This window comes from Amblyomma mixtum, chromosome 2 (assembly GCF_055824585.1).
Source record: "Amblyomma mixtum isolate Tamu chromosome 2, ASM5582458v1, whole genome shotgun sequence".
Taxonomy (NCBI): domain Eukaryota; kingdom Metazoa; phylum Arthropoda; class Arachnida; order Ixodida; family Ixodidae; genus Amblyomma; species Amblyomma mixtum.
This window is the reverse complement of record NC_143013.1, coordinates 183,124,294-183,149,376: the sequence shown is the minus strand read 5'-3', so window position 1 is coordinate 183,149,376 and position 25,083 is coordinate 183,124,294. Positions and strand designations below refer to the sequence as shown.

General features: G+C 47.7%; 1 protein-coding gene and 1 long non-coding RNA gene across 2 annotated transcripts in view; one reads left to right on the top strand and one right to left on the bottom strand.

The window, feature by feature from the left end:
• The window catches only part of LOC149361775 (cytochrome P450 2B11-like), a 37,623-nt gene extending 33,503 nt beyond the window's left edge, over positions 1-4,120 (bottom strand). The window contains exon 1 of the mRNA XM_089572815.1: positions 4,037-4,120. Within this exon, the coding sequence (XP_089428941.1) occupies positions 4,037-4,093 (57 nt within the window). The 5' untranslated portion in view covers positions 4,094-4,120. The remainder of the gene's footprint in view (positions 1-4,036) is intronic.
• Positions 1-25,083, top strand: part of LOC149361772 (uncharacterized) — a 232,558-nt gene that overhangs the window by 61,395 nt on the left and 146,080 nt on the right. The window lies entirely within an intron of this gene.

Genomic DNA, 25,083 nt, shown 5'->3' with positions numbered 1-25,083 from the left:
AGAAATAAAATTCCAATGAGAAAAGGTGTCAGGCAGGCAGGCACAACCTCGCCAATGCTATTCAACACCTGTTTACAGGAGGTAATCCGGGACCTGAAATTGGAACAGTTGGGGATAAGAGCTAACAGAGAATACCTAAGTAATTTCCGATTCGCTGATGACATTGCCTTACTAAGTCACTGAGGACATGAATTGTAAAACATGATCAATGAGTTAGACAGGCAGGGCAAAGCGGTGAGGCTAAAAATTAGCATGCTGAAACCCAATGTAATGTTCAACAGTCTAGCAAGGTAACAGCATTTCGCAGTTGGTAGCGTGGTGCTGGAAGTAGTAAAGTAGAAGAATAAGAATGGAGTGGAGCGCATTTGGCAGGTTCTCTCAGATTATGAATGGCATTTTACCGATATTCCTCAAGAGAAAAGCATTCGACAGCGGTATCTTACCAGTACTCACCTATGGGGCAGAAAACTTGGACGCTGACAATGAGGGTTCAGCTTAACTTAAGCACAACGCAACGAGCTATGGAAGAAAAATGTTAGGTGTAACGTTAAGAGATCAGATGCGGCCAGAGTGGGCGAGGGAACAAACGCGGGTTAATGATATTGTGGCATTACGCAGCGTGATTCCGTGACAGCGACGCTGCCGCAGCGTGATTCCGTGACTCCGAGCTTCCCTCATACCGATGACACAGCTAGCGCCGACCTTCCCGTGCTTGTTGACGGGCACCCAGTGACTGCTTTAGTAGATACAGGAGCAGACTTCTCAATAATCAGCAAGAATTTCGCGGATCGGCTCGCAAAAGTTCGGACTGAATGGCCTGGACCCCAAATTCGTACTGCTGGTGGCCACCTTATGACACCTTTAGGGCGTTGCACTGCACGAGTCACCATTGCCGACTCCGTGTTTGTTGCGGTTTTCGTTATTCTGCCCAACTGTTGCAAGGACCTCATCCTCGGCCTTGACTTCTTACGACAGCATGGTGCCGTCATTAACGTTCCTCGCCGTTTGGTCACGTTTTCACCGCCTGCACCGACTTCCGCAGACGCCGAACGACGCCACGCACCTTTGCGCATCCTTGACGCGGATGTAACCGTGCCGCCACGCTCATGTACTCTCGTTACCGTCAGGTGCGACGACCAGTCCAGTGCTGCAGGGGTGGCCGAACAGAACACTGAGCTGCTGCTCCATCACGGCGTCTGTGTTGCCCGCGGTATCGTCCATCCGACCAACGGCCTCGCGGATGTACTCCTTACCAACTTCGGCAATGAGCGACAACGCATCGCTAAAGGGACCACGGTCGCCTACTTGGAAGATATCGCCGAAACTTCTGATTGCATCGCACTCCAGACCGGGACATCTGCCAGCCGACCGGCCCAATTCGCCCTCGATGTGAACCCCGCTCTATTACCTACCGAGAAGGATCGACTTGTCTGGCTGCTCTCTCAGTTTCAAGACTGCTTCTCGTCTACCTCCGCGGTCAAGCAGACGCCCCTCACCAAGCACCGCATAATAACCGACGAACGTATCCGACCAGTCCGACAGAACCCATACCGAGTGTCACCGCGGGAACGCGAAGTCATCGCTCAGCAGGTAGACGAAATGCTGAATGACGGTGTCATACAGCCATCGAGGAGTCCCTGGGCTTCACCTGTCGTCTTGGTTAAGAAGAAAGACGGCAGTCTGAGATTCTGTGTTGATTACCGCAAACTCAACCAGGTCACAAAAAAAGACGTCTACCCGCTACCACGCATTGATGACTCCTTGGACCGGCTGCGCCATGCGCGCTACTTCTCCTCGCTCGATCTCAAAAGCGGTTATTGGCAGATCGAAGTAGACGAACGGGACCGTGAGAAGACTGCGTTTGTCACGCCGGATGGACTATACGAGTTCAAGGTCCTACCGTTTGGATTGTGCTCCGCTCCAGCGACATTCCAGCGAATGATGGACGCAGTCTTATCCGGCCTTAAATGGCAAACTTGTTTAGTATATCTGGACGACGTTATTGTGTTTTCCCCAACGTTCGAGGAACACCCCCAACGCCTTTCCACCGTGCTACGGGCTATAAGATCTGCAGGCCTCACGTTAAAACCTGAAAAGTGCCACTTCGGTTACGAAGAGCTCCTGTTCCTGGGCCACGTCGTCAGCCGTCGAGGTGTTCAGCCCGATCCCGCCAAAACTGCAGCCGTCGCCAACTTCCCTACTCCATCCGACAAGAAGACAGTCCGGCGTTTTTTGGGACTCTGCGCCTATTACCGACGATTCATTGCAAACTTTTCACGAATTGCTGCCCCGTTGACGCGTCTCACCCGAGATGATGTCACCTTCGCCTGGACAGACGAACAGCAAAAGGCATTCGATGAATTACGGCACCGCTTACAAACAACGCCTGTGCTTGCCCACTTCGATGCCCATGCCGAGACCCTGGTTCACACGGATGCAAGCAACGTAGGCCTCGGCGCTGTGCTCGTACAGTGGCAGGATGGCGCTGAGCGAGTCATCGCGTACGCTAGCCGGACTTTGTCTCGTGCTGAAACCAATTATTCCACCACCGAGAAAGAGTGCCTCGCTGTTGTCTGGGCAGTGATGAAATTTCGCCCGTATCTTTATGGCCGCCGCTTCCAGGTCGTGAGCGACCATCATTCTCTTTGCTGGTTGACGAACTTGCGCGATCCCTCCGGACGCCTTGCACGTTGGAGTTTACGTCTACAAGAGTTCGACATGACCATCGTGTATAAGTCCGGACGCCAGCACAACGACGCCGACTGCTTGTCCCGTTCGCCTATCCAGTCGACGAACGAAGACGAAGAGCCCGACTTCCCTCTTATTGCAACTGTCGACGCAGTCACTGTTTCGCAGAGCCAACGTGAGGACCCGGGACTCGCTCCACTCATCGACTTCCTGAAAGCGCGTACTACGGAAGTACCCCGCACCTCCACCAGTGTTACGTAGCCGTTGGGGCTCGTAACCGAAAGGCTTTAATGGTTGACGTGGACGGCACCGGAGAACAAGCCAAGAGCACCCAGAGGAAGCCGGAACCGATCTTCTTCTTCTTTCACTCGGCGGTGCACGCGACTTGCGAACAGCAGCCGCCTAGTGGCTGCTTGTGGAAACGTGGCAATATTCTATTCGAAATCAAGAGGAAGAAATGGGCTTGGGCATGGCACGTAATGTGAAGGCAAGATAACCGCTTGTTCTTAAGGGTAATGGAGTGGATTTCTAGAGAAGGCAAGCGTAGCCGGGGCGGCAGAAAGTTAGGTGGGTGGATGAGACTAAGAAGTTTGCGGGGATACGGTGGCCGCAATTGGCAAAAGACAGGGTTAATTGGATAGGCATGGGAGACGTCTTTGTCCTGCAGTGGGCATAGTCAGGCTGCTGCTGATGATGATGATGTCTGCAGTTACTTGCAATCAATTGCCATCAGAAAGATGTGAAGCTTGCTGGTAGAACTCATAGAGCATCTGCTAGCAGCATGAACTAGGGAGATTACATATTTTTCTAGGTAGTTTCATGAGATGAGCAGCAAATTGTTCGGAAGCCGTAGAGCGGTAGATTCTTTCTCTCCGCATGGGCATACACACTTGAGCTTCGCTGTACGTGTAGGCTAAAGTGGGTACAATTATTGTTTTTTCAGTGCGCGGGGTGCTCAGCCCTTCACGTTTTGTATAGAGTGGCCAGATTATGAGAAGCCTTATTTACTCATTTTTATTCGTCATTTTGTTGTAGATATAATATGCCCAGCGGGCACCAGACGAGGTTGATGAATTTAAAGCAGCAGGAAAACAACAATCACAAGAATACAAAACAAATTTCGAAACAAAGTGTAAACTAAGTTGAAAAATATTTAACGGCACTCAAATGTGCTTAGCTGAAATGATAGTTTAGTTTCTGGCGCATACATGAGCATCGAAGCTGACATGTGGCAAATTGCGAGTGCGCTGGCTTTTGACTCGGCGCATAAAGGGGCGGAGGGCCACAAACAGAGTGGTATTGTTCGGGGTTTCTTAACGTTAACTTAGGAAGTGCACTGATGCCTTACCGCCGTGCAGTCCTTTGCTGAGGGATCCAGAATTGTGAGGCCTCGCAGCTCGCGCATGCAGAATTTTCTGTTTGCTTCCCAGACGTCGCCATTTAGGTTCGCTAATCCTGCGAGAAGCCAAAAGGTATTTCAGTCAGAATATGGTAGCACCTTCGGAAAAACAATTTAAAAATTCTGGTCAAGATCAGTTCAATCGGCGCTACTTTTCTAGGTAGCCAACCAGTCCTTCGATTTAGCTTTGCATCACATCGTAAGCCGTAATAATATCCTGATTCTTTTTATGCGAGAATAGCTTCACAACTGCGCACGCCCATCTGCATAAATAACGCTTTCTATTATAGCTTCTCTAGGCTCCCTAAATGTGTTTCAAACTTGATTCCTCTGAGTTCGCGTGAAATTTCATTTTAATCTAACAGTAAGAAAAAGGAATTACCTTGCACCGGTAGCTTAAATTCCACACTAACGGCCTGTTCTCGAAAACACACCTTTTCATATTATGCAGAAAAATATAGTCGCAGCCTGGTCTTATCTCTTTAGTGAGTCCAAAATTATACCATATTTTGAATACTTGCTAATTAAATAATTTATTTATTAATGTATTTCAAAAAATAAATACTTTTCATGAACCCACCAGCTTTCGACCTTCGAAAATCAATTGGTTTTTGGAAAAGAAATGCGCAGTATCTGTCTCACATATATCTCACTGGAAACGCGAACTGTGCCGCAAGGAAAGGGATAAATAAGGGACTGAAAGAAAGGAAGGAAGAGGTGCCGTAGTGGAGGGCTGCGGAATAATTTCGACCAGCTGAGGATCTTTAACGTGCACTGACATCGCACAGTACACTTGCGCCTTTTGCGTTTCATCTCCATCAAAATCAATAAATATAACTTTGGTTAATAAATACAATTCACTAGGCACGTCTTGTTACAGAGACTTATGATAGTTCCCGCTACTGAAGCTTCTGGCAGAAAGAAACGCCCTATTCATCCTGGCGTTCTTCCTTGCGGTAGAGATATTTCATTGAGGGAGAGATATTGGCCACCATATTGTATAGTTCGTGCAGTTTCGCACAAAGAGCACTCATCACTTCTTTTTCCTCTTCGTAATACTTCTTCGTGTTCCGCCACCAACGCAAACGGCAGCTCCGACACCTAAAACCAGGAATCGCGCCCTCAACTGCCGTAGCAGAAAAGTGAAATATTAAAAGGAACCTCAAACTACCATTACATGATGAAGACACAGACCCGACGACGACACCGACAATCGGCTGACTGGTCCGCAGACCTTACCTATGGCAGACCAAGCTGGCACACAGGCCGACAAAGACACTTCCACGGACGAGGAGCAGATGTTTTCGTAGTGCGACATGCTTTTAGGGCCAACAGCCAGCCCCCGGGTGCACGTGAGACCAGCCGCCGAGCTAAAGCATTCACACCACACACGAAACCAATTCCGCTATAATTGTTTCTTTGTGTTTTTAACATGCTCTGAGATAGAAATCATTTTTTATGATCGTTGACCAACACCAAGCAGCTCATTGCTGTGAAAACTACGATGCAAGCAAATTTTATCCCGTATACGCTTTGCTGCTGCTACTGCTTGGTGCAAATCGTCTGCCGTCTGCTAGATCCGCTGTATAGGGCGTCGCGGGAATCGAGCAAAACTTTATTTTATTATGGAAAGGGTTCGCAGTAAAGAACTTAGTTGCTTTATTACGGAGCTGACTAGTTCGGAAGTGCCCTAAGCTTCGGCATCAATGCGAAACCAGGTAGGCTTAGCGACGACCTGGGCGGAAGGGGAGCACCGCAGTTCGTCGTCCGGCACGACCGCGGGAAGCGCAGTTGCCGAAAGCTCGCACCTTGCGTAGGCATGCTTCGTCGCTGCTCGAGTATACAGGCGGTCACTGAAAATATTGCTCTTCGTCTTTTCTCCTGCGAACTTCGACGCCAAGCCTAGTGCCTAGTGACTGCTCGGCGGTGGCAAAGCTTATGTGCTTTTGTGACACAGGCTCTAGGCGGAGCTCGAGTCGAGTGGCGCATCGATGCCTGCCGCTCCGTGTGTCCCTGCTTGCATTGAGGCGGCAGCTCACAAGCGGCGACCGGTGCAGCGCGCCGGCCAAGTTTTCGCACATGTCTCCTGCTCAAATCCCGACGCGAGTATCGCACTTCCGATCTGCAATTCTGAAGACCTCGAGTCGTTCTGTCCTGCGTGGCGTCGTGGGCACAGCAGTAGGCTCTGCTAGGCTGTCACACCGCAGGTCCCCAGTTCGAGCCAGCATGTTCAAAAATTCTTCAATTTTTCTTTTATTTCTACCCTTAAATAACCTTTTTCTTCTTGTTTGTCCGCGAGTGACTGCTTTTTTTTTGCGAGACATGCCTTTCACCCAGCAATCATTGCCACTCAGTACAGGGCGGAAAGCAATCGAGGTTCATCATCATCAGCCTGACTACACCCACTGCAGGGCATAGGCCTCTCCCATGTTTCTCCAATTAACCATTTCCTTCGCCAGTTGCGGCCACCGTATTCCCGAAAATTTCTGAAATTAATCCTCCCACCTAATTTTTTGCCGGCCTCTGCGATGCTTGCCTTCTATTGGAATGCACTCCGTTACCCTTAAAGTGAAGGTTAATAATCACGATTTTTGAGGAGTTTTGCTATGTTAGGATTTGCTCAAAAATTACAAATAATGCGTCCACGGCCGATGAATTTCGCACGGCACGAAATAATAATAACCATAATAAGAAAGTAAAGAAATAGTAGTCAGAAAAGAAGAGCTCGAACGATGAAGGGCGAAGTCGGCGGGAAGTCTCGCACGTTGCCTGGCTAGTGTGACATGAGAGTTGACGGACATCTGCCGACTGCCTTCTTGAGGAAGACTTGGCACCCACGCCGATACTCGGGCGACTGTTTTAGTCGCCATAGTGTGACAACACGACGACATGGTTCTGGCAGACCGAATCGGCTGTCTGTTGGCCTAGTGTGACAGGTGCTTAAGCCAGGGCTAGAAAACTCCCGTAAGTTTCGTTTACGATCCGCCATGATCCGCCGCTGCTTGAGTGACTTTGGCTTTTGACTGCTGTCCTGAAGGTAGCCGGTTGGAAAGCGGCTGCGGAAGCTCTAATTCACTGGAGGCGGATTACGAAAACAGCAGTGTGCTCCCAGAGCAGGTTAAAGAACCCCAGGTGGTCTTAATCATTCCAGACTTCTCCACTACGGCGCGCCTCATGACTTGTCCGTCGCGTCAGGATGTTAAACTAGAAAACTCAGAGTTCACAAACACTGCACTCTACATTAAAATGAAAGACAGCAAAGAAACTCCCAATCCCTAGCTTTCCACACAAGCATTAGACATATAATCTAGTCAACTCAAGAAGTGCGCACCTATGTTCTTTATGGCTGGGGTTAATTTAGCTTTGCATTGGCTTCTTTATGCTGGATCAAGGTAACGTCTGATATCTCTTTTAGTCGCCCGTTAAAGGGACACTGATGAGAAAATGAAGTTGGCTGATATCGGTAGAATACCAGCTCCAAGGCAAAAAACACCACTCTTTCTGGAAGCTCTTGTAAGGTAGAAAAGAGCAACTAAAATACAGGTATGACCGCCGCAGACCAATCTCGCAGGTACAAGCATGGTGGTGAAATACATCTAAAAGCAAACACACCAAACATCTCAAAGGCTGACAAACGAGCATGAAGGTTACGTGTTTGATCAATATTGAAGTTTATAAGTTTCGTTTTGAAACCACTGGTGCATTTTTATCATACCAGGAAGACGAACAAGGAAAACCTAAATATTTGAAATGCTTTGATCTTAGCCAAAAGGCCGAGAAGCGATAATGTTTGAAGCAAAAGAAAACCTGCAATTCAGTGCGCAACTGGCGCCCAGTTGAGTTTCTGTACATTGTGGTCAGCTTTGCGGATCTGCTGTCTGCTTGTCCGCGTGGTTTCATTATGCTCCCGATTTAACAAGACGAGGAATCAGAGGTCTTCAAAGCGCCTGCCTAGGTACTCCTCGGACTAAGTTCGTGCAAACCGTGTATAGCTAATGTTGAAACCGGCTCCGCCTTAGAAAACACAAAGCTCGGCGTTTTCTATTTTTCAAAGTACCAAGTAGCTGGGCTGCTTAACCAGCCCAACCACAATTATTACTAACGAATTTAAATACGCCCGCAAGTACCAGTCATTACACTTGAGTCCTGACGGTGGCTCGGTGGGGACAGCGACGCTGCCGACTCCTCTGCGCTAGGACTCATTTGCGAGACCTGCTGCCTCAGCCCTCAAAAGCATCGCACTCTGAGTGGGGTTGAGGCCACTGTATGCAGCCCGCAGTTCAATGCTAGAACTTCTTGGTCTGAATCGGGAACAGCATCCAATGTAAAGCTGGTGGGAACGTAAAGGAAGCGACGCCTGATCGAGGCCTTCAACGTCTGGCCGGCAGTAGTTTTCATTTCGGCTGCTGCTAGGCGGGAGTGCAGCGCTCGCTGCTCACAGTTACGGAGTCTTCGCTCTCGTTCCCGCTCCTTTACGTCACTCTTCTCTTATTTGGTCATCAGAGATTCCCGAGTTTCAACCTTGGCTGCGGGAGAAAGTTTTTAAACTTCGAATCCGAATCTCTTAGCAATAAATTCACCTTTCGCTGCCAGACAAGCGGCAGCAAAGCGGCAAAATCTTAACTACCGTATTTCACTAAGAAACAAAAGTTGATAGCGTTCTCATCGGTGTCCCTTTAAAAGATATAAATGAAGCGAGCACCAAATATAGACACGGTCTGAGAAGAAACCTATACGAGGATTGACATGTGCTACTACAAAGTGTTTAATGTGGAGTGGCACACGGAATACGAAGCAAAAATACAAGCATGCGCAAAGACTGTGTAAGCTCACACGTCATTCAACCGAGTCTCGATTATGGCAAAAAAGAATAAAGAAAAGAATATTGAGCGCTATAGATCGGCAAAGAAGCATCACTCGAACAGCGATCAGCTAGCCTTTTAATATGGAAGGCCTTCAGCACAACCTGACTTTTTACATTAGCGCTCCTGCCTATAGTCTTAGTGCTAGTAAATCTAGCCCTACACGTGCTCACACAGGAAGAAACCTGCCGCACAAGATCTGACGTTGTGTCGTTATTTTCAAAATTTTTCTCATGCTCCCGTAGCCGGTCATTAATGCAATGGCCAGTTTGGCCTATATGAAAAGGCCTGCAAGAAAGTGGTAAGCTGGGCACAACTCCTGTTGCCCATTTGACATAGAAGATGCCGTGTAGGTTTTTACAGTCACCCTCGGAAACGCCAGGAATGCGGCGGCAAAGCTTAGATTGTTTGTTGGGTTCTGAGAAGACCAAAGGTACGTGGTTACTGCCGGCCACCTTATTGAGGTTCTGCCACACTCGGTGCTCACATGGGACAACCACAGACTTTGAAGACGAGAGTTCGGGTCTTCTTCCTTGGGCGCCTTTTTGTTTTTGCAGGAGAGTTTCAGCGACAACAGAAGTAATCGGGCCAGGCAAGCCTACCGCCAAGAGGCGGGAGACCGGATTATTGAGACTCTCCTCCATGCTATGAGGGCACGACTTTAAGAAGGCAGATTCCAGGCAGAGGGACGCAGTAGCTCTTTTCACACCTTTGAGGGCAAAGATTTTCAAGAGCTTGCTGCTGACGTTGTTGGCGAATGCTTTTGATTAAGAGTTCCTTGTGAGTCTTTTTTAGGCTAAAACGCAGAAGCCAGATTTGCCATTTAGGATTATCGCAAGTGTGAATGGATGATAGCAACACCAGATATAGATTTCTTCCTCCTAAGAATACACATTTGTTATTAAAGACCCCTTCTTGGTAAAGAAGTCAGCAGATGTGGCAGAGGTTTTGAAAAACAGCGATCAGATTGGTTCTGCGTTTTCTGTAGACATTGAAGATTTGTTCTATTCCATAACACATCCTGAGTTGTTGGCATCTGCTAGAGAGTGTATCAAATGCTCTTAGGCTGCGGCATTCTAAAACAACGCCGGCATTTCAACAGATAATTTTTTAATGCTTTTAGAGCATTACTTTAATGTTACCTTTATCTTACATGACAACCAGTTTTACCTGCAGAACAAATGTATCTGCTTTGATTCATGTGTCGCGCCAATTTCATGTGATCTTTTTTGAGCCTTTATCAACCACTCAATAGATTTAAATTTACGGGACTGTCCTGTTTTAGAATTTTTTAGATATGTAGAGGATGTTTTAATTCTTTCAAGGGTTCGGACCTTTACATCCCCTGACCCGGTTGTTTTACAGATTTTAAGTGCTTTTAATCAATTAACACGAGGGTTGGTTTTCACACAAGAACGACTTGATAATCAACAGTTACCGTTCGTAGACTTATAGCTTACGTTCTGTGATAGCCAAGTTTACTGGAGGTACTTCCCCTGCGCCAACAAAGAGTTGTCAGGATGCCACTATTTACACTCAAAGGTACGAATAGAGCTATTGCGTCCCTCTGTCAGGAGTCTGCCCTTCTAAAGTCGTTCCTTCTGAACGTGCAGGAAAGTCTCAACGGTCAGGTATTTCGAATCTTGGCGGGAGGTTTCCCTGGCCTAGTTATTCCTACTGTCGCTGAAACCCTGCTGCAAAAACTTAAAGGCGCTCAAAAAAAGAAGACCCGAACTCTCGTCTTCAAAGTCGGTGCTTGTCCCATATGTGTAACGTGTGCGGCGCAACCTCAGGAAGGTAGCCGGCAGGCACCACGTATCTATGATTTTCTGAGCCCCCAACAAGCTATCTAACCTTTGCCTTCGCATATCTAGTGCTTGCGATGGTGATCGTAAAAAGCGACATGGCATCTCTTATGTCAAATGTGCTACAGGAGTTGTATACAGCTTACCCCTTTCTTGTTGGTCTTTTCATATAGGCCAAACTGGCCATTGCATTAATGACCGGCTACGGGAGCATGAGAAAAATTTAGGAAATAACGAGAGAACGTCAGATCTAGTACGACAGGTATCTTCCTTTGTCAGCGCGTGTAGGGCTAGATTTGAGAACACTAAGGTTCTATGCAGGAGCGCTAATGTAATAGGTCGGCTTCTGCTGTAGGGCTTCCATATTAAAAGGCTAGCTGATCGCTGCAGCAGTCGTTCTTCTTTGCAGATATGCTTATCTGCTTATCTGATATGGTGTCAATGTGCTGATCTTAATTCTTTTTTTGTGATATTCGAAACGCGGTTGTATTACGTGTGTGCCTACACTTTCTTTGCGCATGCTCGTATTTTTACTTCATATTCCGTGTGTCACTCCCATTAAACAGTTGGTAGTAGCGCCTGTCAATCGTCGTATGTGTACCTTCTCAGCCCTTGTCTAAGTTTAGCGCCCACTTCATTTTTGTCATACAAAGACAACTGGGCCGACAACACACTCTCCTTTTAACAGCTAGGTAGAAACTGTTTTTACACGTAGAATGACATCCATAGCCTTCAGACTAGTCTAGAGAGTGGTTTCTCTGTGCGAATGCCTCCTGTACTCACCTTTGTAAAAGTTGGTGCTTCTGATTAAAGCGTCTGCTCGGTCCTGCACTTCACTTCTGCTCGCAAACTTTTTAACGCTGTCTATATCGTTAAGCACAACAACGTCCGTGAAATAGAGCTTCAGTCTGCAAATAAACGCATTATCCTGTTAGAATGCGGTGCGTGTCAAAGGTGTGTATCACAAAGGGCCGTGTTGCTAAAGAGTCCGCGCATTGCGGTTCACAGTGACAATCGATGTGCGTCTTTGAATACACTGCGGAACCACATCAGCGGTGGCTGCACTGTCGTGCGAATACGGGTCTTCCTGCCCAGGCAGCACCTGTGATGACCCAATATCGGAAGTGTATGGTTTCACGGCAGTCCTTTGTGGGACCGGCATTCAACAATAAATTTCAGATATTGGGCTGATTACCTGTGCTGCTTGGGCAGTAGCTCAGTTCGAACTTTCTAATTTGTAGAAGAGTCGATAAACTTCCCACCATTCATCATGCGCAGGAAAAACAGTCAGCAGGCCCAATTCGCTCGGTGTAACCTAGTATAGTAACCACTTTGAGTGCACCAAATTGACACGTTGTCATAGGTGCACTGATCTCAAGAATACACCAATTGTGCGCCAAAGTGGAGGACACAGCAGGAAACAGCAGGCGAGATAACTGAAGGTTTCTGCGATTCTGGGCCGCCTCATAGACAGACTTGACTTCCCTGTGAGTCTACTGCTTGGGAAAAATGAATGCGAATGCGAATTTGATTGATAACCGTTCAAAGGCGATCGGATGGCTATTGTCCATAATACAGATGTACAATATAGCGGTGCTCAAAATATCAGCAGCGCATACTTCATGTGAAATTAACCGCGGCCTTCCGGCTGTATGCAGCGCTCACGAAATGAGTGGCGTTTCATAATTGTAATAGGGAGTATTTGTTGTGCAAAGGAAACCCCTTCAACAAATATAGCGTTCTTGTTAACATTATATCAACATTTCATGACAAACGAAGCTTAATGCGGCGCCACATAAGTAAAGTGGAACCTTGAATCGACGTGTTTTGGCATTGTCTAGCAAGTGAGTTGCATCAGTCATCCACGTCCGGTTCCCCGGGGGCAGCTGTCGCTGTTCTTTTTGTGTGTGTGTGTGTGGGGGGGGGGGTCTGACCTGCACACCGTCCCTCGCATTGCTTGGCTGTAGGAACCAGGCTGTTTCTGCGGGGTTTGACTGAGTTGTGATGTCACGGGCAGCAAAGCTCGACGGGACAATTTCGAGCAGTCAGGGCTCTGGCATCTATGAGACAAGGTCAAAGCGCAGAGCGAGCGCCGTCATTTCTAGGCGGACTGTGGAGCATTGCAGAGCTTTTTTGCTGTATTCCTACATCCCTAGGCCCATAGAGGCGCTAGTGTGCGCTGGTCTATGGTACGCATTGTCTGTGTCGCCTACGTTGTTGTGTTTTGCGAACGCTCTGGGAGGTTTTCTTTCCAAGCTGCTCTGCTTCTTATTTCTTATCGCTAGTCATAAGCTCTAAGTGCCGTTCATATTAAGCAGTAAGTTTTTATAATAATAAGCCCGGAAAGGAGGGTGCGCTTACATCAATGCGCCTCAGATATTGCTTCTATAAAGCACATGCGCCGGCCGGGTGTCAGATAACCCTCTGAATACGCTCTCACGAACGCGTGCATCGAGGTCTTGAACAAGTGAAATACGATAGGTGAGTGAGGTAGTATAAATTATGGACTGTAGAAAAGCTGACATCCTTTGAGAAAACATCAAAAGTCTGCCAGCAGCACATGGGCTTTATCTGACTCCTGCGGGTTTAAAACGTCCCAGAGCGCGTAATTAGGCGGTCACACATAAACCCAAGTATCGGCGCCCCAGTTTCTTTAGCCCTCTTGTTCAGCTTACAAAACTACAGTTATGAATATGCTACTTATGCAAAATAAATTGAAACTTTAGCATTTCCTGCGTATATTACCAAAATCTCAACTTCCTAAACAAAATTAATTTCTGCAGCTTGAGAATTCATGTGGAAAAAACTCTAGCGCCATCTCATCAAGTGGGAGCCTGTCATTAAACACAGCCATTTTATTCTAGTAGTGTAAATGCAATCTTCGTTCTTAGGCGCGAGGGTTGGTCACATGCCGCATCACTCTAAGGACATGCGCTCATTCGTATGTAATTCCGACAACCCTACAAAAAGCTTGCAATAATTGAAGCGGGAACGATGTGAGGCTTGTTAGAGGTGCAGTCCAATGCACTAACTCGAACACAAGTACAGGCAACAAAGGCGGCACTTTCTCGAGAGCAAGAAAACTGGCCTCCGTTTAATGTGTACTCAAGGAAATACCTGAACACGGGTCCGTACTGTCTGCTCCATTCTATAGCTTTCTTGCTGGCGAAGTCGGCTCGGTAAAGCTCCACGTGACCGCTGATAGATTGCGCCGGTGGCATGGGTGGGAGCCTCGTTCCGGGAGGGAGACGTGGCTTCAGGAACCGCCACCATGACGCTAGCCAGAAGAGAGCGGTGGCGGCGCACGAAACAAGAATGATAGTCCACATCGTTGCGTAAGCCTTTCCGGCTGCTCTTGGCCGCTCAGTACTGACAAGCGAAAGAAAAATACAATTTGTAAGTTATATACCATGCTGTTCAAGAATCTGAGGAGACGGCTGTGATTTTCTCCGAACTCCATAATAACGCGAAACTCGAAAGTCCACCAGATTTTTATCCTTACTGTAATTGAAATTTGGACCAGAGCTTGGGCTGGGCGATTTGTTGGTGGCAGTCGCAGTGTTTATTAACTCCGGGTAGGGGTGTGAACTGTCGGTTGCATTCATGTCACTACTCTCCCATTGGCTACGCGGGCAACCCTTAATGCATGCCCTTCGTGTAGAGGGTTGGATTACACCGGTGAATGTAACCAGTCATTAGGTTAACTGAGTAGGTTTGCTTGGACGCCACTGTGACGAATCCGACAGCGGCGTCTACAGCGAAGAATAAGTGGGAGAGTTGGGAGACGATTGAGGTGCGAAGTGATGTCGCATTACAGAGGAATTTAGGGGCGTGAGTCAACCAGCCGCAGTAAGGGTAGCCCGGGTGACCCTGTGTTCTTGGGAAGACCGTGAGGTGGTGCTTTTAGTAGAAGCTCATGTCAGCGACGTACGAGGCGGCAGGTTAAAGCACAAAGTAGCAGTTTCTCTCAATCAAACATGATCGCTGATCGAAACGATCAAATTGAGGGTTCTGGGAGGGGAAGACGGCTGCATTGACCGGATTTTACGATCCAAGAGTAGAGCACTGCAGCTAGCATAACGTAACTTATTCCCTACAGTGCTGGCGTGCAAAAGAACACTTTGAAGCTAAGTATTCCTAAGAGGGCGGGGGAATTCTCAGCAGGACTCATGACGTTGTAGTTAGTTGGGGGAATGTAGTTCCGAAGAACGGGGTAAAAGACACGTTGACCATCTCTGCCGTCATGGCCGTGAAACTGGGTAGGTTGATCCCTAAGCACAGTGGTGAAACCTCTTGATTGTGCCTGCTCAGGGACACTTCCTTAGAAGCAATTGTAGAGGATGCTAACATTAAATAAAAAGACAGTGCTGCGCGATCTCCCGTTGGTAGAGGCGTCCGTGTAAAGACCTGTACATCCAGGCAGAGATCCGGGTCGAAAGGAAATAAACCCGGGCTCCTCTGAAACCCACAAAAAATAGAAAAGGGCAAGAAAATGTGTAAAGAACATAGCGATGGTTCTTAAGTCGTGTTGCTTGTGCCAAATAGAACGGGTACCATATTCTGATGACAGAGTTTGATACGAAGGTTCTCCGCATGACGTTGCCAAAGGTTGGCATTCGTACGCCCCGAATACAGTTTTGAGTTTATATCACTGATTACCGAGATCGCCAATTAAGAGAACCCTACAGGCTTCTCTGAATTGTTAAGAAGAGATAGAACGGCCTCAGAAGTTATCGCTAAAAGCCAGCAACGTTCCAGGAATAACTGCGGTTAATTTAGTTCAGAGGAGGAGGGGTGCTGACTTGTATTTTTAAGTGCAACAAAGAAGAAATGTCTGATAGACAGCAGCGTTATGGGCGGTCTTCTTATCACGCATTTAGGTGCGCAGATTGGACATCTCTAAGAAGTCTCTCTCCCAGAACCATGATCGTGCGGGTGTGGTAGGGAAGCAGTGGTTTCGGCTGAGCACAACGTAGGGTGCTTAGGCCGCATTAACATTTCGGGGCAACCATTCCTAGTTGCATTAGGTGACGCGAGGTGGCACATGCTTAACTAGCGTTAAAATGGCGCTCTGTAATCATGCGAAAAAAGATGTGCGCAAACACTCGATATCGATCACGGGCCCTCGCAGTTTGGAAATAGCATCTTTCGAGTAGCATCTTTAGCATAAGTAGCGTCTTTTTAGTTCTCGGCCAGAGAGCAAGGAATGCGCAGAAGTGGACCTGTTGGCTTTTTCACTGTTGCGCGTAATTTGCCGGGTGTGTTTTCAACATTTAAATTCTGCGCAATACACTTGGTTGTTCTGGCAAAAACACATTTAAGATCAAAGAGCTGAGTCCCGCCTTTGGTCTGTTTCCGTTGGTAAAAAGCGATCAGAGCAGGAAATACTTGAGAAATAAAGTTTTAGTCTCCCAAAATAGATGCAAATTTTGACCATTTCAATGGACTCCCATGGATGAAACTTTTAAGCGCGTAGGAACAAAATTTCTATCGCAAGCCGTGGTACCGCTCTATTCACATGTTCTGGAAGATTACCAAATACATAAATTATCTGAGAAAATCAAGGTAGTGTCTGTGCGATTATTTATGGGAAAATATCTGTTGTGTCTCATTGAAGAGCAATAGTTCGCTAGGCTTAAAGAGTGCTTGCCGAACGTCAGGTAATGAGGGTTCAAAAGAGAACGGAAGAAAGGGCGGGCAAAGTGCAGCTAACGGTCTCTTGCGGCACACCGATATCGGACGGAGGAGAGTCACGGGAGCTTGCGAGAAGTAGCCCTATATTTCCAAAGATACAGGCGTCAGCATGTCCGGGGGAGAAATATCTCTAGCTGAGTTCTACTTAGATGTTACTATCGCATTAAACTAATTTCAAAAAGGAGCTGAGGAGAGAGCCGGTAGCCATCGTGCGAAGAGTTCGTTGGCGATGCTCTTTATTAATGTAAAAATTTGTACTTATTGGTTCATATTGTGCACACAGAATAAACAATGGGTGTAGAAACAAGTCGTCACAAACAGCACTTTGAAAAGTGTGCTTGTTGGCTCGCAATTTGCGAGGCAGGAGCGCATCAGTAAAACAAGGGATAGGTACAAAATGGACACGCACACAATTATGACTACAGGGAGTGTTGGTTCGCATTCTGCAAGGCTGTCACGCGTTACAAAATTAAGGCAGAGTGACAGAGGTGGACATGCACAGTGCCTTGAAAAATGCCATTATTGGCTTATACTTTGCAGTGGCACAGATCATCAGAAAATTAATGTAGAGAGTCAAAAGGGTATCCACACATCAGTGTAAAAACTGGCGTTGGTGGATTCAATTTTGGAAATCTGTAACACATAGGAAAAAATAAAGCAGGGAGACACAAGTGGACACACAGCGTTAGAAAATGGGGCTTGTTTGTTTAAAAACTACAATGATCTACCACGTCGGAAAATTAAGCCACGGAGACAGAAGGAGAAACACAGAGCTATGAAAGTTTTTCTTGATAATTCTTACATTGTGAGGTTGCGGTGCCTCAGAATAAAAGGAACAAGGACCGAGGAAGACATAGACAAGCCTATGATTGTTCGGCACGTTGGTTCACAAGATACAAGGCTCAAGAGCATTAAAAAACAAGATGAAAAACAAACACTTGTGTCTGTGGTAGAGGTCACCGTGCATCGCAACGGAAGAAACACGAGGGGACATACGCTGCGATATGAAAATTGGGCGTGTTGGTTGACATTAGCAAAGCCGTAGCGCCATGGCCTATTTGAAAAACAAAACAAGGAGACGGAAGTTGACAACACAGCGTTCCGAAAATTCGGCTCCTTGTCTCTTACTCTCCAAAGCTGTAAGAGAACAAAAAATCAAGGCAGAGAGACAGGAGGGAAACAAACATTGTGCGAAAATTTCGCCTGATGATTTTCGCCTGATGAGAGGGAAAAGATTCGGTTTGGTTTATGGGGTTTAACGTCCCAAAGCGACTAAGGCTATCAGAGACACCGTAGAGGAGGGCTCCGGAAACTTCGACCACCTGGGGTTCTTTAACGCGCACTGACATCGCACAGTACACGGGCCTCTAGAATTTCTCCTCCAAAGAAATTCAATCGCCGCTGCCGGGATCGAGTCCGCGTCTTTCGGTCAGCAGCCGAGTACCATAACCACTGAGCCGCCGCGGCGGCGGGGAAAAGATTCACGGCTATAACAGAAGTGATTACAATCGAAGGAATGCCGAATTTCATGTGGTTTCTGATAACCTGCTGGGCTCGTTTCATGCAGGTGAGCAGAAGATAATGGGCTCTTTTTGGAGACAAGTGCACGGAGCTCATATCCAAGCACGTCCCACATATCAGGCTATAAAACTGCAAATATATTCCTTGGTTGAGACGAAATCTTCACCCGTCATCGACCCGTCTGGCCTAGACGGGTCGCTGCATTAACGACAGGACACGGGAACATGAAAAATCGTTAGAAAACGGAGGCGGGTCGAATTTGCCCCTACATTATAAAGATTGCAAGTGTGAGCCAGTGCTTAACGGAATAAGGATTCTGGACAGGAGTCACGATCAGGTGGCACGTGAAATTCTTGAGGCTTTTATGATCAATAAGAAGGGAAGCACTTGTGTTAGCGACTCTTCAGTATCCCTCCGTAGAAATGAAGTGTCCTTTCTTGACAGTTTTTTGTGACGTCATGTACTGTGCATCTTTTCAGCCCTGCATTTCTAGCGGCCGTCTGTTGTTTGTTTAGGCGGGTTGTAAATTTTGTTACTGTTTTTGACTTTTCTGTTTTGTTGTTTTTTCGGGTTCTGACTGCTTTTGCTTAATTCGTTTGACTCTGCCTTTGCTCCGATTGTAATTTCTTTTTGACTGCTTTTGCTTCTCATGTTTGACTCTGCTTTTGCTACGTTTGTTTGACACTCCTTGTGCTACAAGATGGCCTCCTCTAAGTTCTACTATAAGAATCTTTTAGTTTTTTCTGCAGAGGTTAAATATTTCTTGTCTGTTATCCTGGTTTTGCTGCTTTTCCACGTGTTGGGTTCGGAGCGATAATGAGATGAGTGTCATGCCTGACCTGTATGTTTAAATATGTCACCTTTCCATGCAATAAACAGTTGGTAGTGTGCGCATGTGGTGTCCCCTCTCTTGTTAGTGTCCTTGTTGCGCCTCCGTTCATTTGATCTGAAGAGCCTGAGTTTTTTGCTTCCGCACTTTGAACGGTACCTGCTTGAAGTTCTTATGTATTGCAGCTAAAGCCTTGTCACGAAATAAACCGGATGGCATAGCTGCAAAGCCACCCTCCTTGTCAGCCTACAGCACAACGAGCTCCTTGTCTTTGAGAATGCTTGATATCTTCTGTAGATGTGGCTTTTTTGGAAGACTGCAATTAACGCCCGTCTTCAAGAAGGCAACACCGTCGCTTATGACCCTGTCTTTTGCTTGGTCCGCGGCATGGCTAGCCACCCTTCTAATCAGGCCTAAAAGTTCCTGACGCTGTGCAGAAGGTGCGAGGCTGAAATTTGGTCCTTTTTCTAAGACCCGCTCGACCTCTCCTGGCAGCTCTGCTCCTCCTAACAGCGTCACCTGTTGAGGGCTTTCAACAGAGGGCTCCTTTGAACGATGAAGCAGGTTCGAAAGCGCACGTTGCCAAAGAAACTCAGTAGAATTCGCTGACAGCCGCTTGAGCTCCTGAAAGCGCCTGTTTTTTTTTCACAGGTTCTTTACGTAGTACAACAAGGAACGAAGCCAGTCTGGAAACATTCGGACTTGCCGTCAATACTCGGGGGACCGCCAGGGGGCGTCGAGGAGTACGGACGCGTTCACGTCGGCTCCGCGAAATCAGTGATTTCATGCCGGATTTTTTGCTACGTTGGCCGTAAATGTGTTTGAAACCTGTTTCCTAAGGTCAAGCAACCCGAGGATACTACATTTGTGCCTGTAAGTGCATCTTTAAAGACTGTATCGTCATTCCAAGTTCGCCAGCGCTACACGAAACGATAAGCCTACTTCGACCGGGGAGGCGGCGACCGGCGAGTTCCCGGCATCGCCGACCACGCCCGGCTCCACGATGACGATGGAAGTGACAGTGGTGGGAACCGACATCGACCCCAAAGAAAAAGAAAAAGAGGAATGGAGTATGAGGTTGAAGAAGCGAGCGGAAAAATTGGAGTACGAAAAACGCCACCTAGGACGCCAACATGGTGCCGGAGACGCGGCGGCAGCGAACGCCGCCACTGTTGCGACGAACGACGGCAGCGACACGAGAGCCTACAGAGAGGCGGGACGGAAACTCGCTGAACGTTCAATAGCCTCAGACCTCCCGATACTTCCAGCGACCGGATGGAAAGTAATTCTGCGTCCAAAAGAAGGACTTACAATGCTGAAGAGCACCACCGAGATGAGAATTCCGGCGGCCATCAGGGAGAAAGCCGGAATCAAGGACGAGGAGGCACTGAAGGAGAGACTAGCTATAAACGCCAAGCAAGGAACGATTACCTACCACTCGCCTAGCTACAAAAACGCGAGGAAGGTGGAGAAAATTGAAACTGTCAAGATCGGAGACGAGGAACGCGGTATGACCACCTACATGAACGCACCAGAGAGTTGCGGCAGGGGAGTCATCCTTGGAATCGATGAGTAATACACACACAAGTATGTACTAGAAGGACTGAACATTAACGGATTCAACCCTCTAGTCATAGATGCACGAAGAATGGGGAAGACCAAATCTTTCCTAATCACCTTCGAAGAAGAGAAAGTACCACGCAGAGTAGTCTTGAGCGGAATCACTTTCAAGTGCTTTCTATACAAGAAACGCTATGAGGTCTGCTACAAGTGCGGAGGACTTGGCCACCGCTCGGACGTACGTCTGCGACAGTGAGGTGACCAAATGCCGCGGCTGTGGCATGACATCGCCACCCGAGGGGCACCAATGTACACCGCAGTGTCAACTATGCGGCAATGAACACTACACCGGGGACAAGAGGTGCAAAATCCTCTTTCGCACCCCTTATATTGTCAAGAAACGCCAATGGGAAGCCAAACAGGAGGCTGAAGAAGCGAAGCAAGAAGACCGAAGGAACAGCCGCTCCCGTAATAGATCCGGCAGCAGAACGAGGTTTCGGTCAGAGTCCTTCCCCCGGCTACAAACCGGAGAGCAACAGCAACGCAAGGAGCAAGCTGCAAAGGTGAGCTGGCCATCTAAAGTTTCCCAGGACTCCGGGACAGTTAAAGAATTAAAAGAACTTATTAAACAGCAGGCAGATCAGATTAAGACTCTAACTGATTATATTAAGAAGCAAGAAGAGCGGATCAAAATGCTAGAAACGACAGCTAAACAACCAAGGAAAACAAACCGCAACAGGAAAAGGCAATGGCGCCTATGCAAGTGGAGCAGGATAAAGAGGTAGAGACAGCGAAGGTTGAAAAACCCCCTTCAAAAAAAATAAAACGTACCAAAGAGTTTGATCTTGAGACCAAATTCGAACAACTAAACGACAAACAACAACAGGACATGAAACCACTGAACGGAACACTAATGCAATTCATGAAACAAGTCACAGAAACGATCAGAGTAGAATTTGCGAAGCGAGACGCTGCTCTCACGGCGGAATTTGAGAAACGAGACCAATGGATATACGCGGAATTCCAAGCAACCAAAAATGCCTTGGCCAAAGAACAATAATACTATCTGGCAGTGGAACTGTAGGGGCTTTCTGCGTAAACGGGCCGTTTTACAATCGTTCCTTGCAAACGGAGACAAACCCGAAATTAGCTTTACAAGAGTGCGGGAAAAACGCGAAGCTGCCCGGTTACAAATCGTACACGGGCTGAGGGGACAATACGAAGGTTGCCACCCTTGTCAAACGCAACGTTACCCAGCTCCAGCACGAGACAGGACACGTCCAGTTAGATCACACTCTAATAGAAATGATACCGCGTAAGCGGAGAGAGAAAAGCCTATTCGTCTTAAACGATACAGCTCTCCGAAACAAAGAAAGGATTGCGGCTTCGACAGGCTATTCGCAAAAACGAAACAGATAGCGGGCAAAAACCCTATAGTCATTGTCGGGGACTTTAACGCTCATCATCCCGCATGGGGATACAAATATACGCAAATCAAGGGCAGAGAACTCTCGGACAGCATTCTCCACAATGAGCTCATCTTGATCACTGACCCCATCAAACCACCAAGACAGGGCAATAGCGTGAGTAGGGACACTACACCTGACTTAACACTCACCGGAGGCCAAATCACGGCAAGGTGGTGTAACACGGGGGAGGACCTAGGAAGCGACCACAAAATTATTGAGATCGTGGTAGAGGACGGACCGCCCATACCGAAACCCAAAAAGGTCGCAGCGGTAGATTGGGATCTATTCAGTGCGAACCTTCATACCCGAGACGAAATCAGGGACATAGAATCTTGGGGCACAGACATTCTCGCGGCAGTTAAAGAAGCCACCTGAAAGGTGGAAGCAGACGAAACGCAAGAAGAGGTGGACAGGCGTATGATAGGCCTGTGGCGCAAGAAAAGGGAGCTAGAAGAAACACTTGCTCAAAACAAGGGGAACAGAAACATACGTAAGCTCCTAGCCAAACAGAATAGAGATATCGAGGAGCACGCGCTGAACTTAACCAGACAAAACTGGTGTAGTATCTGCGAGCAGATGGACCGCAGAATCAGCAAAGCCAACACGTGGAAAATGCTCAGACATCTCTTAGACCCGGACAAGACAAAGTATGAGGCACGAAAACAACTACAGAAACTTGTATAAAAATACGAAGGCACTAGCGATACACTAATCTCTGAAGTGAGGGACAGGTACTTGAGGTGCACACCACCCACACCCCTCCCCGAGTACAAGGGCGCAGAGAATCCTCTTCTCGATGGGCCCATCACCATCGGAGAGGTTAGGGCGGAGTTGAACATACTCAGAACTAAAACGGCCGCAGGTCCAGACAGAATCAGCAATCGCATGCTAAGGAATTTGGATGATGCATCAATTATAAACCTAACAGCGTACATGCAGGAATGTTGGGACAAGGTTCGAATCCCACCTGCGTGGAAAGAGGCCAACCTAGTCCGTATTCCAAAACCAGGTAAGAAACTAAGTCTCGAAAACGTGAGCCCATTTCGCTTACCTCATGTGTAGGTAAGCTAATGGAGCACGTTATTCAAATGAGGCTAAACAGATTCCTAGAAGAAAAAAACTTTACCCCGACACGATGATCGGGTTCAGGACACATCGTTCTGCATGCGATGTTATGCTTCAACTTAAAGAGCAAGTGCTAGACAACGAAACAGCTGATACCAGAGTAATAGTCGGCCTAGACGTGGCCAAGCTTTTGACAACGTTGACCACGCAGCCATACTAGAACGCTTAGAAACTCTAAATGTAGGAGGAAAGGTATACAACTACGTGAAGGACTTTCTTTCAAACAGAACAGTTACTATCAGCCTAGGAGGGAAGGAAGAGAACGGCATAAGGCTGGGCAACAAAGGTACTCCCCAAGGCTCGGTCCTATCACCAACACTCTTCAACATTGCAATGATTGGCTTACCAGGGAAATTGGCGTGTATAGAAGGGCTCAACCACACAATATACGCGGACGACCTCACCCTCTCGGTTACCAGAGGCAGTGACGCGCACATCGAAGGTACCCTCCAAAGAGCGATCGAGGAAATTGAGTCGTACCTAAAACAAGTAGGACTAAAATGTTCTGCCAAGAAATCGGAAGCGCTCTTCCTCGGCCCACAAAAGAGACGAAGGAAGCCCCATGAACATGGGATAACGCTAACGGTAAACGGGGACAAACTACCCTCAGTGGAGATGATTAGAGTACTGGGTCTTAGGATACAGAAAAACGGTAAGAACACCGAAACGATACGAAAAATCGAATCGAGTGTAGGCCAGACGTGTAGGCTACTCAAAAGAATAGCAAATAAACACGCGGGAATGAAGGAGAGGAACCTCTTAAGACTAGTTCAATCATTTGTAATCAGCAGAATCACATACGTGGCACCATACCTACGGCTAGCCAAAGCAGAAAAAAACAAGATTGAAATCCTAATTAGGAAAGGCGTCAAAACCGCCCTGGGGCTCCCCCCCCCCCTACACATCCACCCAGAAAATTCTGAACATGGGGATTTCAAACACACTAGACGAGCTCGTTGAGCCTACCAGAGTAGCTCAACAACGACTCCTGCGCAGCCATTCGGGGCTAAAAATACTAGAAAAGCTAGGCTTCGAACCTCGAGCGCGGCTCAAACACACGGAGAATATCCCAACAGACATAAGGAACAAAATCAGAATCCCACCACTCCCAAGGAATATGCCTCTGGTACACCATGAGGGTAGGCGAAAGGACAGAGCGAAAGCTCTGCAGAAAAAATTAGCCAATAGACACGGCGTGGTTTACACGGACGCGGCGGAATATGAAGGCAGAACGGGTTTCGTAGCCCTAGCGACCAGGGCGGGCGGAGACCGAGTCTCGTGCTGCAGCACCCAACAGAGAGATGTAACAGCGGCTGAGGAGGTAGCCATTGCGCTGGCTTTAACTCAACGGAATGTCAGGGTGATTATAACAGATTCAAAATCGGCTATCCGCAACTACAATGCAGGCAGGCTATCTGTCGAAGCAGTCAAAATTCGGACTGCCGGCCCGACACCGGCAGAACTAATTAACCTTGGTTGGACTCCGGCCTACGAGGGCCACCGGGGAAACGAGACAGCGCACGCATTGGCCCGAGGACTCACACACCGGGACCCCAATGCGGTCTCGTCGAGCAGAGAGCCCCTTCAGAGGGACGAGGAGCTGAACACGTACCAAGATATTCTTAGCCATTACAGATTAGGAAGACAGACACTACGTGGAGGATGCAAGGGCCTCAGCAAAAAGGAAGAGGTCATATGGCGAAAGTTACAGGCGGGAGTTTTTCCGAACCCACTCGCACTAAGCAGATGGCATCCGGCGATCCAAGACCCGAGGTGTAAACAGTGTAATGAAATAGCAGACATGATCCACATGGTGTGGACATGCCCTAGCCACAACCAACCAGACAGGAATATAGAGTCCTGGGAGGCTTTAATGGCCAGCCAGAAAGAAGAAGAACAAAAAGAAGTCATCCGTCTGGCCCTGGACACCGCTGAATCCCAAGGGATCCCAGCCTGCTGAAAGGGGAGGAAGATGACGGCGGTCAAGACTCGTATTTTTCGCCCTCTGATTCCTTGACGGGTGCAAATAAAGTTATTTCATCATCATCATCGTCAATACTCAGACTTTAGTATTGTGCAAACACGCCTGATGTGGCCCCAGGATGGCTCCAAAACACCAAAGACAGAGTAA